This window comes from Coccinella septempunctata, chromosome 3 (genome assembly GCF_907165205.1).
Source record: "Coccinella septempunctata chromosome 3, icCocSept1.1, whole genome shotgun sequence".
Lineage (NCBI taxonomy): Eukaryota > Metazoa > Arthropoda > Insecta > Coleoptera > Coccinellidae > Coccinella > Coccinella septempunctata.
This window is the reverse complement of record NC_058191.1, coordinates 18496995-18517575: the sequence shown is the minus strand read 5'-3', so window position 1 is coordinate 18517575 and position 20581 is coordinate 18496995. Positions and strand designations below refer to the sequence as shown.

The window sequence follows — 20581 nt, the reverse complement described above, 5'->3', positions numbered from 1 at the left end:
TTTACATAATATGTATATACTTTGAGTACTATTCTCATTTTCCGCACTTGCACCTATCGGTCTAATTTTAGTGTTGTTGTTCCCAATGATTTTATCACTAAATGATTTCGGGTAGTTATTCAGCTTTAAAAGGTCTCTGATTATTCCCAAATTATTTTTGTGAAAAGAGCTGGCGCTAAGATTTTTAGATCTGTACATAAGGTTTCTAATTGATGCTACTTTATATGAAAAGTTGCAGTATGAATTATAATTTAAAATTCGCCCAGAACTAGTCAAATCCAAATAAAAAGGAAAAAAATAAATCGAATAAGTGTAATTTTAGTATAGAGTTTCAATTGTACGATTTTGTTACCAATTGTTATATGTGTTTATTTTGGAACCATTGTTTTTAATCTATTATTCAATTTTTATACCAGATATATTTGTGCCATATTTAATCTCTGTGAATTTCTCTTTTGTAGCCCTGAAGAAGTAGAAATATATCTACGAAACGTTGGCATAAGTTGAATGTAGTTTTTTGACCAACTGCTTTCCTCAAAGTTCCGTGAAAATCAATCTATACTTATTATATACTTCTGATCTGCCAACATGCTCAGACACAATTATTGGAACTTTTGCTGATGATACAGCTGTTTTAGCCTCTGATGATGATCCCTCAACTGCAACTAGCTGGTCCAAGATCGCTTGAATGCACTATCGACATGGACAAGGAAATATAAAATTTAAATAAAAGAAGAGAAATCTAAACAAGATGATTTCACTTTGAGAAGGGAATCCTGCCATCAGTCCACATCAATAATAAAATAATACCTAAGGAGAAAACAGTCAAATACCTAGGGTTTCATTTGGACACCCGTCTGACTTAAAAAGAGCACATTAAGAAGAGAAGAAAACAAATCGATCTCAAAATTAGAGAAATACGCTGCCTGTTGGAAAGAAGATCAAAACTTTCTTTAGAAAATAAGATCCTACTGTACAAAACTCTTATCATACCAATATGGTCCTATGGAATAGAAATTTGGGGATGTGCTAGCAAATCGAATATACCTATTATACACAGATCTAAATCGATGTCTCTCCGAATGATGGCCAATGCACCTTTGTACATAACCAATCAAACGCTACACGAAGACCTAAGAATACCTTACGTCCTGGAAGTTATAAAAAACAAAAGCTCAAAACATCACACAAAGTTGGAGGGGCACTCAAACATGCTTCTACAATCACTTCTATCGTTCTATCAGACAACCAACCAAGAAGACTGAGAAGAGTATGGCCAGCTGACTTACTGAAGAACTAGAAGTTACTCTAAATGGAAGGGAGTTGTCACGTTATTTTTAAATGTTAATAAATTAGCTCATAGAATGTATGTTCTGATTGCTGACGAAAATACTGATAATAATAAAAATTCAAAACAATTGACTATAAGATGAAAGCGTTCGTATGAAATATTCAGTGCTTCAGATATCTGTTTTATCCCAATTCGACGGTCTGATAAAATCATGTCATAAACTGCATCGTTATTGTCGGGGACTGACACAGAAACTGGCCTTCCCGATCGGTCATCATCTTCAATGGAAAATTAACCCCTTTTGAAGTTTGCAGTCCAATTTTTCATGGTCGCATATGAAGGACATTGATCACCAAGGGTATTAAGCATATCTTCGTAAATCTGCTTACCTCTTGAACCTTTCAAATACAGGAACTTGATGATGGCTCGATACTCAAATTTTTCGATTTTCACAATTTCGGTAGACATCTTCTTTCTTTTAATTTATTGCGTAACTCTGGTTTACACTGACACTTCTAATGAGTTATTGTTCGTTACTATGGTAACGCAATATTTTTTTTATGCATGGAACTGGTCTAGGCTAACTAGATATCGATACATCCCCGTATTTTGGAGGAGAGTAAAACCTGGATAAGTTGAGAAGACTGAAAATGTCAAGACGATTGACACCAAATGGGTGTTTTCAAGAAAGGAAGCATGTTGAGAAAACATTCTGTTATTCCACTTCAAACTTTAAGAGTTGTTTTAGCAATCGCAGTACAACCTAATTATGATATACATCAGATGGATGTCAATAAGGGGGCATTTCTGTATGGGCGCATTGATGGACAAGTGTATTTAAGGCCCCCGAAAGGCGTTAACGTGACAAATGTTTTAGCTCACAAAATCACTTTATGGACTCAAAAAATCACCAAAATATTGGTATGACCGTTTTAATGAATTAATCACAAAATTTGGGTTTTATAGATCAAACAATGATTATTGCTTGTACATTAAAGATTATGTATTATATATATTTTGTTGTCCGTGGATGTTCTTCTAATTGTTGGAGCTTTTTTATGCAAGGAATTCAGAATGGAAGATATGGGCAGTATTCATTTGGTTTATTTAGACCTTTCTATCTTGAAAACAAATGGTAGCATAATAATGGATGAGTCGGATTATTTGAAGAAGGTATAGTGAAATATGGTATGGAAAATTGCAAGCCTTTTGCTACAACGATAAAAGTAAACTTCAAGATAACCAGCAGTGAATGTAACAGACATTGTAGATGTACGTTAATGGGAATTAGGAAGGTGAAAAAATCTGCAAATCTTAGCTAATGCCAACGTTTCGCAACATATATTGTCGTTTCTTCAGGATAAAAAATACAGAGTATCGTGAATAAAAACGAAAAACGACAACACACACAAAAGAACATAAATCAACATGAATATAATAAAATGGGCAATTGCAGAGTCACGATCCGCACTGAGACACACCTACCAAAGCCAAATTATGCTTTCAAAAAATAGATGGTACAAGAAGAGACAGCAAACAGTGATACATTGAAAAACTTATTGTCTTGTAGCACGTTCGACATCACTTCAACCGTCGAATGAAATTTGTCATCTGAAAGAGACAGAATTCAAATGAACATACACAGTGCCACCCACATATGTCCCACTATCAGATAATAGACCGAACCCTTTATCGTTTTCTGGTTTTGAAAACTTTCAAAACGTTCTCATATATGGAACTCAAATTCTGAGTGTCCACTCTATTATTAAGTGTCTCGTTCAGCCTCATAAATATCATTTCGCTAATATTGCGCTTAAACCAGTTGTCCTCAAAATCCAAAATATTGAAACTGTCGAAATCAAACTGATTCTGCTCCTGAAAATGATGATTGGCTAAAGCAGTTTTTGAGTCTTTATTTCTATTAGCCTCGTTGCAATCATATCTGTGCTATCTGATTCTGTTCTTTAAAAGTTGTTTAGTTTGACCAACATAACATTTAGGGCAATTCATGCATGTTATCCTGTAAACGAGATTGCTACATTCAGAAACCGGCGTTCTATCCTTCAGCCTCCTGAAGAGAGAGCTCGACGAACGAACATTGTATGGAACGAGTTTCATTCCATCTGAATACTGACTGAACAAGTAGGTAATTTTATTTGTCAGTCTTGTGATGTAGGGAAATTTATAGCTAATATTACAACTAGGAAAATATGAACAGTATATTTCCCGTGGTGTAATCAATAGTTTTTTCTGATTGAAATAATCTGTTATGGGGAAATCATTGTTAGATTGTATATTTTTGTAATAATTAAATTTTTAACGTTGCTATGGGCCATGTTTCTGAAAATCATGGTTGACTGGTTTCATTTTGACGTCTTGTCAGAAATAAAATTATTGAAATAATGTCGAACTACCTCGAAACTCAATCGGCAAAAGCCCGTGAATCTTTGGTTCCGGCCAAATCTCAAGCTGCCTACAGTAGAGAGTACGATTGCTTTCAGGAGTGGAAAAGAAAAAATTTGGTGGACGGTGTGAGCGATAATATTTTGTTAGCATATTTCCAAGATTTGGTATGTTGCTCTGATTCTTGTTATTCTTGATGTATGATTAATTCATTCGATCCCCAGTCGCAGAAATATTCACCAAACACGTTATGGCCGAAACTATCGATGTTAAGATCAATGCTACATTTAAAGGAAAAAACTGATGTCAAATTATTCGATGAAGTCGAAGCATTTGTTAAGAACAAAAATAAAGGATACGTTCCTAAAAAATCAGCAGTGTTGTCCCGGGAGCAGCTCAAGACATTCTTGAGTGAAGCTCCTAATGACGTTTTTTTGATGTATAAGGTAATAGTTTCATTTTGATTTCCTCTGTTGATAAGATTTTTACATTCACAATTTTGAAGGTTGTTTTAATAATAGAAATCTTTGGCGCCTGCAGAACACAAGAGCTGGTGAATATGCAATCTTCAGATATCGAAGATCGTGGGTCGGTAATCATAATTAAAGTCTCAAAAACTAATAATGATATAAACAGAATATTCACCATAATTGATGAAGAAGATCTGGGTGCTGGTCGTTTGGTGCGGGAGTATTCGGGGTTGCGTCCGCAAGGCGTTCTTAGGTTCTTCGTAGCTTATAGAGATAAGAAGTGTACTCTTCAGCCTGTCGGCAAAAATACCTTCAGAAAAATTCCGAGTAAGGTTGCTGAATGGTTGGGATTAGATAATCCGAAAATGTATACAGGCCATTGTGGAAGACGAACATCCGCGACTTTGGTTGCCGATGCGGGAGCCTCAATGACAACACTCAAGAGACATGGTGGTTGGAAAAGTTCGTCTGATGCAGAAGGCTATCTGGCTGACAGTATGCTACACAAAAATAAGGTAGCGAAGATGATAGCAGGTGTGGAGGGAGAGCCATCTGCAGCATCACAGTCTTTGAAGACCGTTTTGGGAGAATCGTCCGAGACTGCTGCTGCACGGAATGTTCTCAAGAAAACTGTAGTCTCGTCGACGAATAATTATGAACAAGATATTTCTTCTTCCTTTGTATCTGGTGGAAAAACTTTCAGTGGAAATTTCAACAATTGCAGTTTCCATTTTGTTACTAAATAAAGAAATAAAATATGATTTGACGTTTTGAAAGAAATATGATTTGACGTTTCATATTTCCTTAGGGAAATATGAACTGACATTCCATATTTCCCTAGGGAAATATGAGTGTGTTATGACACATGGTAACTGAGGCGATATAGCTCAATATTGGTTCGATCAGAAAAAAATATATTTATTACACATCTCCCGTGCCGGACTGATACCACCAGAGACTGAATGATAGGTATAACATTATTCAAGTTATTCGTGAGTGCATCAACGTGTTAGTTTTGCTCTCGCTGTTTCGACAAGTTTATTATACAATCAGTGGCGCTAATTGCTTGAATTTGGTATTATTTTGTGCAGTAGAGATTGTCGATTGCGATTGTTGCGTCCCTTGTGCGATTACAATGCCTGTTTGCGCGATTTGTACAAATTCCCTCAATACAAAATCCCCTGGATTACAATGTAATAAATGTCAATCGTATCTTCATGCGAACGGCAGATGTTCGGATTTGACAAAAAACTTAATATCATCGATAACGAAAACGCCGGGTGGAATATGGGAATGTGTTGGCTGTCGTAGCGCCGGGAATTCCGGGACCCCCGTTGCATCGGTGAGTCACACCTCGCCTCTGCAGGATCGCGGAGGTTCCGCGCTCGTAGCGGACGGAGTTCCAGTGGCGGATCATGCTATTGGTGCGTTACAGAGGATGATGTCGTCGGTGAGGACGGAGATCGCAGCTGTGAGGAACGATATTGGGGAATTACGAGATTCCGTAACATTTTGCTCGAATAAGATAACTGATTTTGAAAGTAAACTGGTTAGGCTCAATGAAGTCTTGAAACTTGCAAAAGAGATAAAAGGGGAAAATGATTTGCTGAAGAGAGAATTATCCGAGCTGCATATTAGATTGGACAGGGTTGAGCAGGATGCAAGATTGAACAATGTGGAAATTATGGATATACCCGAAAAGAAGGACGAAAATTTGTACGATGTTCTTGGAAAAATTGGAGAGTATGTTGGCATGCCCTTAGAACCGAATGCATTGTCATCGATAACCCGAGTGCCTACGAAAATTGTCGGCAAGCCAAGAAACGTTGTGGTGAAGTTCATCTCCAGGGCAAAAAAAGATGAAATGATGTCTGCAGTTAAGGTGAAGCGAATGGAATTGGGAAGGCAAAATGCATTCAAATTGAATGGCATATCAGATAAATTTTATATCAACGAACACCTAACTACCAATAATAAAATTATTTTTAAAGCAGCTCGAGCGGCTGCTAAGGAAAAGGGTTTTAAATTCGTTTGGACTCAGAATGGTAGTATATTGATTAGAAAAGACGATTCATCCAGGATATTTCATGTTCGAAGCGAGGCTGATCTAGCCAAGCTTGACTAATCCACTATTTGAAGTTACTACAGGCGTATATCCCACAAAAATGGCTCTGCACGTATTGTATCAAAATGTGCGTGGTTTGCGTACAAAACTACATACTTTTAAGATGAATGTGACAACTTATTCATTCGACGTGATTATGGTTACGGAGTCATGGTTAAACGAGGGTGTGTTGGACAGTGAGGTGGTGGATGATCAGTACACTATTTTTAGGCGAGATAGAGATTTGAGTAGATCCAGTAAAAGGGATGGCGGGGGTGTGTTTGTGATCGTACGTAACGGGTTGAATGCAGACCGGTTGCTCGATTTTGAGAGTGGAGCAGAAGACATTTGGTTAAAAATCAAAGTTAATAAGAAAAACGTTTATATGTGTTGTGTGTACATCGCGCCCGGCAACGACGAGGCTTACTCAATGTTTGTAAGCAAGTTGGAATCCATTAAGGCGAGGATCCGTGATTCGGATGTGTTGTTGATCTGTGGCGATTTCAATTGTCCATCACTGGGATGAGTGAGTCGGTCATCATGTGACTTTTTAGAACCAACGTTACTTGATAATAGATACGCAAATTTTGTTGATTGTTTAAATTTTTGGAATTGAAACAATTCAATAATATTCCTAATTCAAAACATAAGATGCTTGATTTGATATTATGTAACAAGAAAAGAATAAATAATCTCATGAGAAGTGAGACACCTTTGGTTAATGAGGATGATTTTCATCCAACAATTGAATTTCTGTTTGATGTTAGTATTCACGATTATTTGAGGAAAACTTCTTCACAGAGGTTGAATTTCCGAAAGGGCAATTACGATGATTTGAACTCTGAACTTCTCGAACTTGATTGGAGCTCAGTGTTAGAAAACACGAATGTAGATGAAAGTGTGGATGTTCTCTATGACATATTGCAAAGCTTAATTGTTAAATATATACCTAAAACTAAGATGAATAAAAAATTTCCTTTATATTATTCGAAAGAAACAATACGAATTATCAATCAGAAGAATAAATTTCACAGAAAATATAAAATCTACAAGAGTATTCATCATTATAATCATTTCAAACTTCTGAGGTCCCTTTCGAAAAGACTCATATCTAGAGACTTTTATCGCTGTCTGGAATCTATTGAGCAACAGATATCCAATAATTCGAGTAATTTTTTCAAATAAATTTCTCATAAAAGACGGCATAGCTCGTTTCCGTTGGTTATGAGGAGGGACGATCTGGAGGCCTCGTCTCCCGAGGAAGTTTCGAATCTTTTCGCCGATTTTTTTGGTTCTGTCTTTGAACCCGCAGTGGATTGCGATAACAATTTTGATCATGTCGAGAACGTCTACAATGGCGATTATTTAGGAGAGATTTCGCTCTCTGAGGCAAGCGTTGAGGAAGCCTTGAGAACATTGAATCCTAACGGGGGCCCGGGTCCTGATGAAGTTCCACCGATATTTCTGAAAAATTGTCACCGGTCTCTTGCATTTCCGTTGACGATTATATTCAACCGGTCGCTCAGAGTTGGTGTTTTTCCTCATCGCTGGAGATTGTCGAAAATTATTCCGGTGTACAAGGGGGGCCGAAAGGACTTGGTTCAAAACTATAGGCCAATAGCTGTTATCTCAGCAATTCCTAAGATCTTTGAAGCCTTAGTTTATAAATATATTGAGAATCATGTAAAAAACTTGATAATTGAGAATCAGCACGGTTTCATAAAGGGTCGTAGTCTGGAGACGAACCTAATTAGTATGGTGGAATATGTTTCTGAGGGGTTCGAATCAAGGCATCAAACGGACGTTGTATACACAGACCTAAAAAAAGCATTCGACAAAATTAATCATTCGGTGATATTGCATCGACTTGCTGAGGTGGGAATTTGTGGGGATCTGCTTAGATGGATAACATCTTACATTTCCCACAGATCACAATTTGTATGTGTTCACGGACAAGCGTCCAAAACATTTCTCAGTCCATCTGGAGTACCGCAAGGGTCGCACCTCGGACCTCTCTTTTTCATCATCTATATGTATGATATAGCGTCATGTTTTCGTTATGCCAGATTTTTGCTGTTTGCGGATGATTTGAAGATTTTTTTGAGGGTGAAGAGCTTCGATGATTGTTGTTTGCTGCTGCAGGATTTAAACAGATTCTGTGACTACTGCAGAAAAAATTTCCTTTTTCTGAACATGGAAAAATGTTTTCAAATTTCTTTTACAAGAAATACCAATAAAATCAGGTTTGATTACTCGTTAAATCAGAATAAGTTGCAGAAAGTCAGTAGTATTCGCGATTTGGGAGTGGTTCTGGATGAAAAACTGAATTTTATAGACAACATCGTGTCATCAGCAAATAAAATGCTTGGTTTCATCCTTCGTCATAGTAAGATGTTCAAAAAAAATGAGACTTTGTTGACGATGTATTATTCTTTGGTTTGTAGTAGACTGAATTTTTCATCTTCAGTTTGGAATCCTCACTATGAGTGCCACGTAAGGAGACTGGAAAGCGTACAGCACAAGTTCCTCCGATGTATGTCATATCGGAATTGAAAATCATGAATACTCCGAAGCTCTCAGGAGGTTTAACATGCTCACCTTGGAAAACCGCAGGAAAGTCAACGACATGTGTCTGATCTTCAAAATCGTCAACGGCGTCCTTTCGGCCCCTTCCCTGCTCCAATCTATACCATTTAGGGTACCTGAAAGGAGACTCAGATCGGCGGAATTGTTTGCCGTTCCTTTCCGAAGATTGAACATTACAAAGTATTCTCCATTATGCAGAATTTTGAGTGAGTTCAACTCGAGCTCTTTCGATTTAGATCCCTTCAATATCCCCTTTATACGCTATAAGAAGTTGTTGAAACATCATTATTTAGCTCAAGATTGATTTTCTTTTTGTTTCTTTCTGATTACTGGTTGCTCTTGGTTCGGTGTTTTGTATTAGATTTTTTCTTTATTTGCACTAAGTTTAAGTTGATGCCTTATGATTGTATATATTTTTTGTAACCTATGAATACTGTTCTTGGGTTGAAATACCTGTTTTGTATTCTTGTTTCTCAATAAATAAATAAATAAATAGCTGTTTAAAATCTTCTTTAGAAGAGACGCAGGGTAATGGTTCAACCTTAAAATATGTTGAATTTTCTTCAAATTTTCTCCATGAAATACTGCGTCACTTAAATTTCTGGATCTATAAATTAAATTCTTAATAGCTGACAATTTGTAAGACAAACTACAATATGATTTGTAATCTAAAATCCGACCAGAACTTGTTGGTTTACTTTATCAACACGACACAAGGGATCCATCGTCACATCACTTCACCAACATCACCAGGAAAGGTAAGGTACCATCAACCTCAACCTCACTTGTGAATTGAAGTCATGGGTGATAATTATTGAACACGCTCAAAAGTTTGTCAAGTTTGTCCGCCGGGACGGCTAGGAAGGTATCGTCAACATACAATTTCAGGATGGGTATAGGAAAAGATAACCTAGACTTACACACCTCAATATATTCAGACATCACCATATTGGCCAGGGACGGACTGGCTGGATTACCCATAGCGGTTCCATCTACCTGTTCATAAAATTTATCTTGGAACGTGAAAGAAACTAGATGAAAAGATGAAGTCCACACACCTCAGAAATAGTTCCCTTGACATGTCCGTGAATGCGGAAGTATACCTCCACCGTCTTCTAATGATACTCAGGACAAATATTTTAGGAATATTGAAAAACAACGAAACTACATCCAAGGATACCAGGCAGTACCCTTCAGGAAATGAGACCGTGCGTATCAAGGACACAAACTCAAAAGAATTCTTAACATTGTAGGGCTATGTAGAGTTAACGAGATTCAAAATGTGATGCACATAAGCGGAAATATTATAGGATTGAGAATTTATGCAATTTCATAAAATCAATATACAAATATATATTTATTTTTGTTTTGATTATACCTATTCTGAAATCCTTAAACCTAACTCTTAACCTACTATTTACAATTTATTTATACATTATGTATTTGGATATATCCATATCTAACAATTGGTTTTAGGGTTCTTTTTGGTCTACTACAACTTGAAGAATCATTTTTAATTGGACATATCTACTTCAGTATTCTCAACAATAATTTTTTCGCTTTCTTCTATTATATCATTTGTTTCTTCATTCAAATTAGATTCAGAATTAGACCTTCCAATTTGTAACGTTTTTCTCATTTGATTTGCATGACGCTTCCAGGTTAACTTCAATTCAGGTATTTCAATTAATTATGTACATTTTCCTATTTTCTTATGAACTATCCCCTTGATCCAAGTAACAGTATTAGATATATGTCTAATTCTATAGTCCTTAACTAAAACTAATTCTCCCAATATATATACAGTTTTATTCTTCCCTATATAATATTTTCTTTGGTTATTTTGAGCTTTAGTTACATTACCCATTATTTCAGTTTTCTCTTTTATTTTCTTCAAGTGATTTTCAGGTGAAAGTAAATCTAGTCTAGATCTCAAAAAACGACCAAACATAAGAACAGATGGACTAACCTCTGTAGTTCAATGCGGATTGTTGCGTAAATCTTGGAATTCTGAAAGAATCTTTGAAGAAATAACATTTTCTTCAAAGCACTCTTGACCGCTTTTACGGCATTTTCCGCTGCTCCATTTGAGGCTGGGTTATAAGGTGGTGTCGTGATATGGGAAATACCATTAATTTGAACTAAACGTTTAAATTCGTCTGAAGTAAAACAAGTACCATTATCGGATACAATACATTTAGGTAAACCAAAAATGGAAAATGTTTCTCGAAGTGCTCGAATTGTGAATTTTGAGGTGATGACACTTCTAACCACTTTGTATTAGCATCTACAATAACTAAGTAAAATTTCTTTCTGATAGGACCTAAATAATCAATATGAATGCGTTCCCAGGGTTCTTTGGGATACTCCCAATTCGAAAGTTCATTTTTTGGTGGATTTGGAAGAAATTTGGTACAAGATACATTTTTGTTAAAGTTTCAATTTCTGTATCTAGTTTCGGCCACCAGAAATAATTACGTGCCAAAGATTTCATTTTAACTACACCTAAATGAGTAGCATGCAGCTCCTCAAGTATTTTTGTTCGTAAAGAACTAGGAACTACGATTATGTGATTCCAAAATAAACAACTAGGTATCTTATACCACAAATTCAAATCTTTTCGCAAAATAATTTCTTAAATCTAAATCCGCACAATGTTCAGGCCAACCATTCAAAACGAAATCCTGCACGTATTATTTCATAATTTACATTATAATCTGAGCTCTGAGAAAAAAAATAGCAGTAATTAATTTCCCTATCTTCGACGTTCAAAGAGTCATCATCACTAGGTAATCTAGAAAACCAATCTGGTCTATTATCGCTCGATTTAACGTAATCAATTTTGTAAGTAGAATAACTGCCCATCTTCTCAGGCGATTAGCTGAGAATTCTGGAATACCTTTATTCGGGCTAAAAATACTCAGAAGTGGACGATGGTCAGTACATAACGTAAATATTCTATTATAAAGACTAGCTGACCCGGCAAACGTTGTTTTGCCATATAAATAATTTCCATGTTGTATCATAAAAAATAGAAATTAAAAGTTTTGTCTAAAAAATACAAAAAAAATTTAGGGGTGGACTACCCCTAACATTTAGGGGGATGAAAAATAGATGTTGGCCGATTCTCATAGATAGCTGACCCGGCAAACGTTGTTTTGCCATATAAATAATTTCCTAATGATTAAATTACTAAAATGGCTATTAAAAAATAAGGGTTGATCGTAGAAGGGTGAAAATTGAGGATTGTATGTATTTTTGTATGTTGTATCATAAAAAAATAGAAATTGAAAATTTTGTCTAAAAAATCCAAAAAAAAATTAAGGGGTGGACTACCCCTAACATTAAGGGGGATGAAAAATAGATGTTGGCCGATTCTCATAGATACCGGATAAGCAAAAAAAATTTCATCAAAATCGGTCAAGCCGTTTCGGAGGAGTATGGTAACGAAAACTATGACACGAGAATTTTATATATTAGACTAGCTGACCCGGCAAACGTTGTTTTGCCATATAAATAATTTCCATGTTGTATCATAAAAAAATAGAAATTAAAAATTTTGTCTAAAAAATAAAAAAAAAGTTTAGGGGTGGACTACCCCTAACATTTAGGGGGATGAAAAATAGATGTTGGCCGATTCTCATAGATACCGGATAAGCACAAAAAATTTCATCAAAATCGGTCAAGCCGTTTCGGAGGAGTATTAAATTACTAAAATGGCTATTAAAAAATAAGGGTTGATCGTAGAAGGGTGAAAATTGAGGATTGTATGTATTTTTGTAAGTTGTATCATAAAAAAATAGAAATTAAAAATTTTGTTCAAAAAATGAAATAAAAAATTTAGGGGTGGACTACCCCTAACATTTAGGGGGATGAAAAATAGATGTTGGCCGATTCTCATAGATACCGGAAAAGCACAAAAAATTTCATCAAAATCGGTCAAGCCGTTTCGGAGGAGTACGGTAACGAAAACTATGACACGAGAATTTTATATATTAGATATTGATTAAATTTCACTACACCAAAATTGATTGCAAGTGCCTCTTTTTCAATCTGAGAATAGTTCTGTTGAGCTTTGCTGAGAGTCTTCGAAGCAAAACAAATGGGCTCTTCTATACCTGAGGGGTAAACATGGTTTAAAACTGCCCCAACTCCATATCCACTAGATTCGACTGTTAATTTCAAAGGCAAATCAGGATTCTAATGTTCTGAATTGCAGCTGAAGTTAATAACTTTTTTACTTCTAAGAAAGATTCCTGACACTTTTCATTCCATCTGAAATGAACATCCTTACTCAGCAAATAATAAAGTGGATGCAAAATTGAGGATAAATTTTTTATAAATTTACCATAATAATTTATGCTCCCCAGAAAACTTTTCAATTGAGTTATATTTACAGGTACAGGGGCATTCTCTATTGCTTCAATTTTATTTTTACATGGATGTAATCCAAATCTGTCAATATTATAACCTAAATACTGTATGGTATTTTGAAAAAATTTACATTTATTCAAAGCTAACTTAAACCCTGCTTCTTGCAATATCATTTTTTTTTGGTGTAGCAGGGGGAAAATCTGCAAGACAGACGAACCACCCTCTCCTGAGGGGGAACAGTGTGGGGTTTCTCACTCTCCTGAGCTCGAGACCCACTAAAAACCCTCAACTGCTTCTTGAATTTTGGTTCCGGGCATTTGCCTATAAACCGTTCATCTCTTGGTCGGTTTTCTTCTCGCACACTATCGTGCTGGGATTTATGTGTTTATCCTCTATTGGATTAACACTTTATTCAATTTTTCAATAAGTTTCTGTTGTTATTTTAATCTCTTTTTAATTGATCTCTTGGTCTCCTTCGGTAAATTCGCATTCTCCTTTTGTCTTCCTCTGGGTCGTAGTCCACTAGTCTCCTGAGTTCTTGATTCGGATGGTTTTTCGCTGTTTCGAATAATTTCTCTGCTTTTCTGTTCATGAATTCCGTTATGGTTTTCCATTTCAGGTCCTTTTAAATCTGTCTATTCCTGACAACCCAAGGTGCATCTATTGCACATCGTAGCAGCTTGTTTTCAGTGGCCTGAATTCTTTTGATATGGCTCTTTGCCGCGAAACCCCAGGCAACTGATCCATAGGTCAGTTGAGGCCTAGCAACGGCTTTGATTATCTTCAATTTTGTCTCTTTCGACATGTGGCTTCTTCTTCCTATCAGAGTATAGAGTCTATTCATCGCTGCTTTCGTTTTGTCGATTGCTTGTTTGATATGACTTTTCCAAGTAAGTCCTTTGTCAAGCGTTATTCCTAAATATTTGGCTTCATTTTTCCCGTCGATTTCTTCGCCGTCAACATCCAGTGTCGTGGTGGGTCGCAGTCTTCTCTTCTGTAGTAATATTGCTTGGCTTTTTTGTCCATTGAGCTTGATTTTCCACTTTATGCACCAGTCATTTGTTTCGTCAATCGTCTCTTGTAGAACTCGTTCTATTACTTCTGGGTTGCGGTGTCGAGTTGCTATGCCTGTGTCGTCAGCATATAACGTTAGCATGGTTCTTGGATTCTTCGGAATATGTTGTACAGAAGTGGTCCAAGCACTGACCCTTGGGGTACTCCAGCCTCTAAATCTCTTGTTGTGGAGCATTCTCCTTCCACTTTCACGTGAAATTTTCTATTTTTGAGATAATTCCGGATCAACTTGCATATTTTGATCGAATATCCAGCACTTCTCATCTTATATGTTAATCCTTCATGCCATACTCTGTCGAAAGCTCTCGCGACGTCTAGTAAAACAAGACCTGTGGCTTGTTTATTTTGGAATCCCTCTGTAATGTACTCTGTGAGCCTTAATAATTGTTGCTCTGTTGAATGCTCTCTTCTGAATACGAACTGTTCTGGTGGTATCAGTTTCAGATTTTCGGTTTCCTCATTTAGCCTCGTGGCGATAATCCTTTCTACTACTTTTCCTAACGCCGACAGTAGACTTATCGGTCTGTAGTTTTGTGGGAACTTCTTCTCTTTAAATGGTTTATTGAATACTATGACTTCCGCTGTTTTCCATTTTTCTGGGTAGTGTTCTGTCCTCATGATTCCATTCGCGATATTTGTTAAAGCGGCTATACCATTTCTAGGTTCTAGGTTTCTTTAACATAACATTCGTTATTTTATCGCTTCCAGGAGCTTTCCTCTTCTTCAAACTTCTAATTATTTCCCTGATTTCATTTGGCGATGTTGGCTTGTCTATTTCAGCAGCCGCTGATAATGCATCCATTTCTTCATGATTTTCTTCAACCAGTTCTTCCAAATCTTCATTATCGTCGTCTATCCTGTAATTTATTCTCGATTCTCTTTCGATCGAGTCCGCCAATGCATCTGCCTTATCAGTATTGGTATACGCAATTCCCCTTTCTCCGTGTAGGGGTGGAATTTTAGTCTTTTCTTCTCGTAGGCTTTTTTGCATTCTCCATGCAGAATGATCGATTGTATTCAGTTCTTGAATCCTTTTGTTCCATCTGCTTGTTCTTAGATCTTTCAAGCCATTTTTCAGAACTTGGCTATATCGGTTTAGGTTCCTTCTATTCAGATCATTTTTATTCATCCGATATATTCTTCTTAGTCTTCGATTTTCTCGTATTAGATCTTTTACTTCTTTAGGCGTATCGCCATGGGGATGACTTGGTGCTGGTCTCTTCACTCTTCTTGTGCTTTTTTCGTATGCTTTCAATATAATCTCTTCCAGTTTATCAACCGCACATTCCAGATCCTCTGGAGTGCTTATTGTTGGAATTTCTGTTACTTCCGTTTGTATTAAATGGCTGTATTCAGCCTAATTGGTATATTCTCTTATTCCCATCAGTTTTTCTCTTTGTCCTTCTCCAATTTCCAATTCGACGGTATTGTGGTTTGAGGCCCCATCTTCCAATATTTCAATAGAGAATTCTTAAGCTTTATTCTTCAATATCGCCATATCTACTACATCTGGTATCTCCGATGCAGATTTTCGGGTTTGTCCCTTCCAACATGTTGTTTATCTCCTCTTCCAATAAATAGTTTGATTGTCGCTTATATGCCGAGGTAATTTCGACTCTTTGACGATTCAATTCGGCAACAATCGTGACTGTTTATCCTTGTGTTTTGTTGGATCTGCTTTTGAAGTAGTGTTTCAGATCTGTTCTCACCAATATTGCTACTCCTCCTCCGGTGTTTGTAATTCTGCCACATCTATACGTTTCATAATTCATGAAATTCAGTCGTCTGTTCCCGTTTATTCTTGTTTCCTGAAGGGCTATAATATCAGGTTGTCTCTCTGATATTATTTCTTCTGTCTCGGCTTTACGGGTGTTGATTCCGTTTATGTTCCACGAGATTGTCTTAAGGGATTTCTTCCTAATATCCGTAAGGTCCATTAATTCAGTTTACTAAATAATGCTTGGAGTTTTTTCTCCATTTCCCTCTCAATTTTCAACATTATCTTGTTGAAAATTTTTTCCGTGAAGATATCTAAATCATCGGCTGTTTCAGATATCTTTTTCTTCTCCTGTTGACTGTTCACAGCCTGTTTCATTGTAAGCTTCTTCTGTCCTTCTTTTTTCTGAACGGGTTTTGGAGTCTCCCTTTTCTTTTCCTGCTCTGTAGGTTGGGTCTTCGCTACTTCCTGAATTTTTTGTTCAGAAGTTGTTGTTTTTGTTACCTTCTTTTTCTGTTCAGCTGATTTTCGGGAATTCTTCTTTCTGGTCACCAACTTGAACTTGCTACATCCTTTGTAGCTAGCTGGATGGCCCTCTTCTTCACATAAGACGCATGTGGCATTTCTCTCTCCACCTCTTCTGGTGAGTGTGCAGTCATTGCTGCTATTACTTCCTGAGCACTTCACGCATCTCCACGGGAAGGAGCATTTGTTCTGTGCATGTCCGTACCTTTGGCACCTAAAGCACTGGCTTGGACTTTCAGGCCTCTTTTTGTGTTCAACCACAATACAGAGGTTGTAGAGTCGCTTCACTTCGAAGATTTCCTTTTTCTGGGTTTTAACCAGGTAGAGAGGTATGGGCTTCTTCGTCTTGTTCGATGTCATTCTGGACACCTCAGCGTCTGATATTCCCTGGAATATCAGATCGTCCTTACTCAACGCAAGATCAGCGTCGATTGGTAAATGCCTAATGACGGCATATATCTTCTTCTCCTCCTCCATTTGGTAGGTAAAAAATTCTTTACCATGCTGCTCGAAGAATTTTGTGATTTTTATAAAATCATCTACGGTTGACGCGATGATTTTTATACCGTCTTTAACTACAGTTGCGCGTTTGTAGTTTATCCTTTTTGTGTAGAGAGCTTTAGAAATCTCTACCCAATCTGATGTGCCCATCATCGTGATGGGTGGAATTTTATCTCTTTTAGGCACTTCCGTTGCCTTCTTGAGAGTCTCCTCGTCAGAAGAGGAGCTTTCTTTTCGCGCGCGTTTAGTTGGGGGCGCGTTTGGGTCCTTTGCAACCTGCGTTGAATCATTTTTCCTTGTTTCGGGTTGTGAAACAATTCCTTTAAGGGAATTATTTTTGTAACCCGCTACCGGTTTTGTGATTGCGGCGTAAGTGGGAGATTTCGGCATATTATTGCGGGTCACTTCCTCCCTCAAGAGGCGCATCTCACCGACCAACTGTGACACAGTTTCAGTCAGTTTGACTATTTGAGCTTTCAACTGCCCATTTTCTTCTCAGAGCTTTACAAGCTCCTCGTGTTCGCCTTCGCTGAATTCTTCAGCATCGGTCGCTTCCATGTAGGAACCCTCATTATCTGAGGTTTCCGAGATGGTTTTATACTCAAAAATCTCAAAATATCAAACAATTTGAAAATAATAAAATATTCAGGAATCTTCACTGAAATAGTCTAATATAAAACTATGGTATAGAGCCGAAAGTTTTCTACGCTATGAGAAAATTCAGAAAAAAGATACGAAAAATAAACTCACCTGATGTTTTCTGCAGTACCAACGAAAAAAAAAATTCTGGACACTGAGGATAAACACCAACTTTGAAAATTTTAACGAATTAAAATTCCGATAACAAATATAGAACCTACACAAACTTCACAGTCGGAATCAAATATTCCGTAGTGAAGTGAAAGTGCCCACTAGGGCACTTTCACTTCGACTGTCTCTTCCGCTTTCTCTTTTATAGCACTAGGAGCACTATAGCACGTCTTCTTTTGTCAAGCTTTCACTCGAGACTGTTGCAATATCTGAAAAACACATTTCAAGAAAAGAAAACTATAACGCCATCTATACCTTGCAATAGAGAATCCATTACTTTTTGAAATTTAGCTGGAGCAGATACCTACATGATGTTGAGAGGAAGTGATAGGCAATGCTCTTGAACTCAGATGTGGATCCTTGATTGGTTCACTGATTAATGTCACTGTAGGAACTCGACCAGAGGTGGCTACTGCAGTTTATTATTTGAGCCGTTTCCAATCTAAACAAAGTAATGGGTTGTGGATTGCACTAAAGCAGATTTTACGGTTTATCGATGGTAGTAGAGTCTGAATTTGAAACTGAAATATTCCAGTAGCGACAACTGTTCTATCTTGATTGGTTACGCATATTCAGATTGGGCTGGAGATGAAGACAGAAAGTCCACATCTGGTTATTTATTTAAACTTTATTATAATCTAATTACTTGGCGAAGTAAGAAACAAAATTGTATTGCCCTTAGTACGGCAGAAGCCGAATTGGTTTCTATCAAAGAAATGTTGCGGATTATAAAATTACTGAAGGAATTCGATCTGGATATTGATCAAGTAAGAGTGTTTGAAGATAACCAAAGCACTATGAAAGCTGAAAAAAATCATGAAACACTTTGATATCGAATCCAATTTTGTTAAACAATTGGTGGAGAATGGATTAGTTATATTGAAATAAGTCTGTACATACTCACCAAGTGGCAGACATCTTCACCAAACCTTTGAATAAAATTAATTTTAGAATGTCGGTTGATTAACTAAATTTAGTTTCGGTTGAGGAGGAACGTTAATATTTTGGGCAATCTCACTGAATTACTCTGTGAATTATTTTTGCGTTTTGTGGTTAACCTTCAAACATTATCAGTAGATATCAGCATCAGGATCAGAATAGGAAAAATACGGATCAGAAAACACATATTATCGAAGCTGTAATTTAAAAAAAAAATAGTTTTACATTTTATATCCCCACTATTGTATATCCTTACTATTGTATATCTACCCCAGTGGTGCAATCGCAAATTATAACGTGAGTTTATCGGATTATACGATCACCGAGTCATATTTTCTTTCAATTCTGATTTGAAACAGTGAAAGCTGGAAGATTTTGAATATCATCAACTTCCATGATGCATTTTTGGCATTGTTCAAAGTTCGTACGCCATTTGAAATAAAAGGTTTATATGCCAAAATTACAACATTTCGTGCTCAAACTAAAAAATTTCATAGGGAAGAATAATTGAAACTAGGAGGAGTCACATTGTAACGATAATATTTCACAGCTAGCTGCTGACCTACTGAAATTGCGAACTTTCTTCTTTTTTTGCTCGTTGCTAAGAATCATAGTTATAAAAATAATTTTCTCCATCTTGGGATGGACAAAGCTTGCTTTCCACAGATTCGGTCATGGATAAAAAGTAATTACAAAACCAAAAAAATCCATGCAAATCTGTATGCTTTCTAATGATAATTTTTTCTCTAGAAATGTGCTCTCAATTGATGACTAAGCGTTTGGAATATTTTTCAGTGCGGGTGTTGGTAGATCCGGCACGTTTATATGCCTAGACAGAATACTCCAGCAAGCTCTAGTTGCGGAATATGTTGACATATTCGGCATTGTTTATGCCATGAGGAAAGAAAGAGTGTGGATGGTCCAAACAGAACAGCAATATATCTGCATTCATCAGTGTTTCCTGGCAGTTTTGGAAGGAAAAGAAATGACAGGATCTCCTAGAGAGATTCACGAGAATCAAGGATTTGAGGGTAATTTTTTTACGTTTTTCACGAATATCTCTTTATATTCATGTGATCATTTCTTTCTTCATATTATATTGGCCTCATAATGGTTCAGGGTATATAACAGATATGATCTACTAACAATAAGATTCAACGAGGGCTGAAACGACGAATATCGTGATGTACACAATTTAGAATATCCAGGAAGCTTAATAAACTAAATGTTTTTAGTTACCGTTTACTTCGCTTTGAGTAAACACGTTTCAGCCCTTGACAAGTGAATTTGTGCAAAAATAGTTATAGTTCGAAAACTTTTGAATAAAGAATTTTTGCATATTGTGAGACATTCTGAAGATAATAGAGAGAAAGCGGGTAGATTTCTAATGAATAATTTTGAGTTTATTTTCAAAAATTCATTAAAAAACATTAAATACTAATTTGATATCAGCTTTGTTCGCGGAGCTATTCTGAACAGGTTCAGCAGTGGGGTGTGTCACTTAGAATTCGACCTATAGTTTTCTACTGTGTATATCTACTCTCAAGTCAACCCTACGATTGCATTTTTCAGCCTGTGCCCTTGTTCCTGTCGACTACGTCTCGAGTGTTTTCAGCAATATATTAATGGACAGAAAAGCATCAATTTCATTTCGGTGATTTCTAGTGACTTTTCACATTATTTGCATCCGAAATATATTCCTTTCAATAAAACCATAGTCAAATAATACCTATCTATTTTTTACAACTGGTGTTTGTTTAAATGTAACAAATTGCATATATGTCGGA

General features: G+C 36.6%; 2 protein-coding genes across 3 annotated transcripts in view; both read left to right on the top strand.

Moving 5' to 3' along the window:
• The window catches only part of LOC123310549 (tyrosine-protein phosphatase 10D), a 488577-nt gene that overhangs the window by 443829 nt on the left and 24167 nt on the right, over window positions 1–20581 (top strand). For both annotated transcript variants that reach the window (XM_044894063.1, XM_044894062.1), the window contains exon 17: window positions 19590–19825. In XM_044894063.1, the coding sequence (XP_044749998.1) occupies window positions 19590–19825 (236 nt within the window). The remainder of the gene's footprint in view (window positions 1–19589; window positions 19826–20581) is intronic.
• LOC123310552 lies at window positions 6330–6794 on the top strand. The gene is made up of 2 exons (XM_044894068.1): window positions 6330–6493; window positions 6527–6794. Exons 1-2 carry the CDS (start codon window positions 6330–6332, stop codon window positions 6792–6794), a joined length of 432 nt encoding a protein of 143 aa, XP_044750003.1.

Excerpts from the sequence above, each read along its gene's own strand:
- LOC123310552 (XM_044894068.1), top strand. The coding sequence starts at position 6,330 with ATGGCTCTGCACGTATTGTATCAAAATGTGCGTGGTTTGCGTACAAAA. Across the intron at positions 6,494-6,526 it reads GTGGATGATCAGTACACTAT|TAAAAGGGATGGCGGGGGTG; the intron begins TTTTAGGCGAGA and ends GAGTAGATCCAG.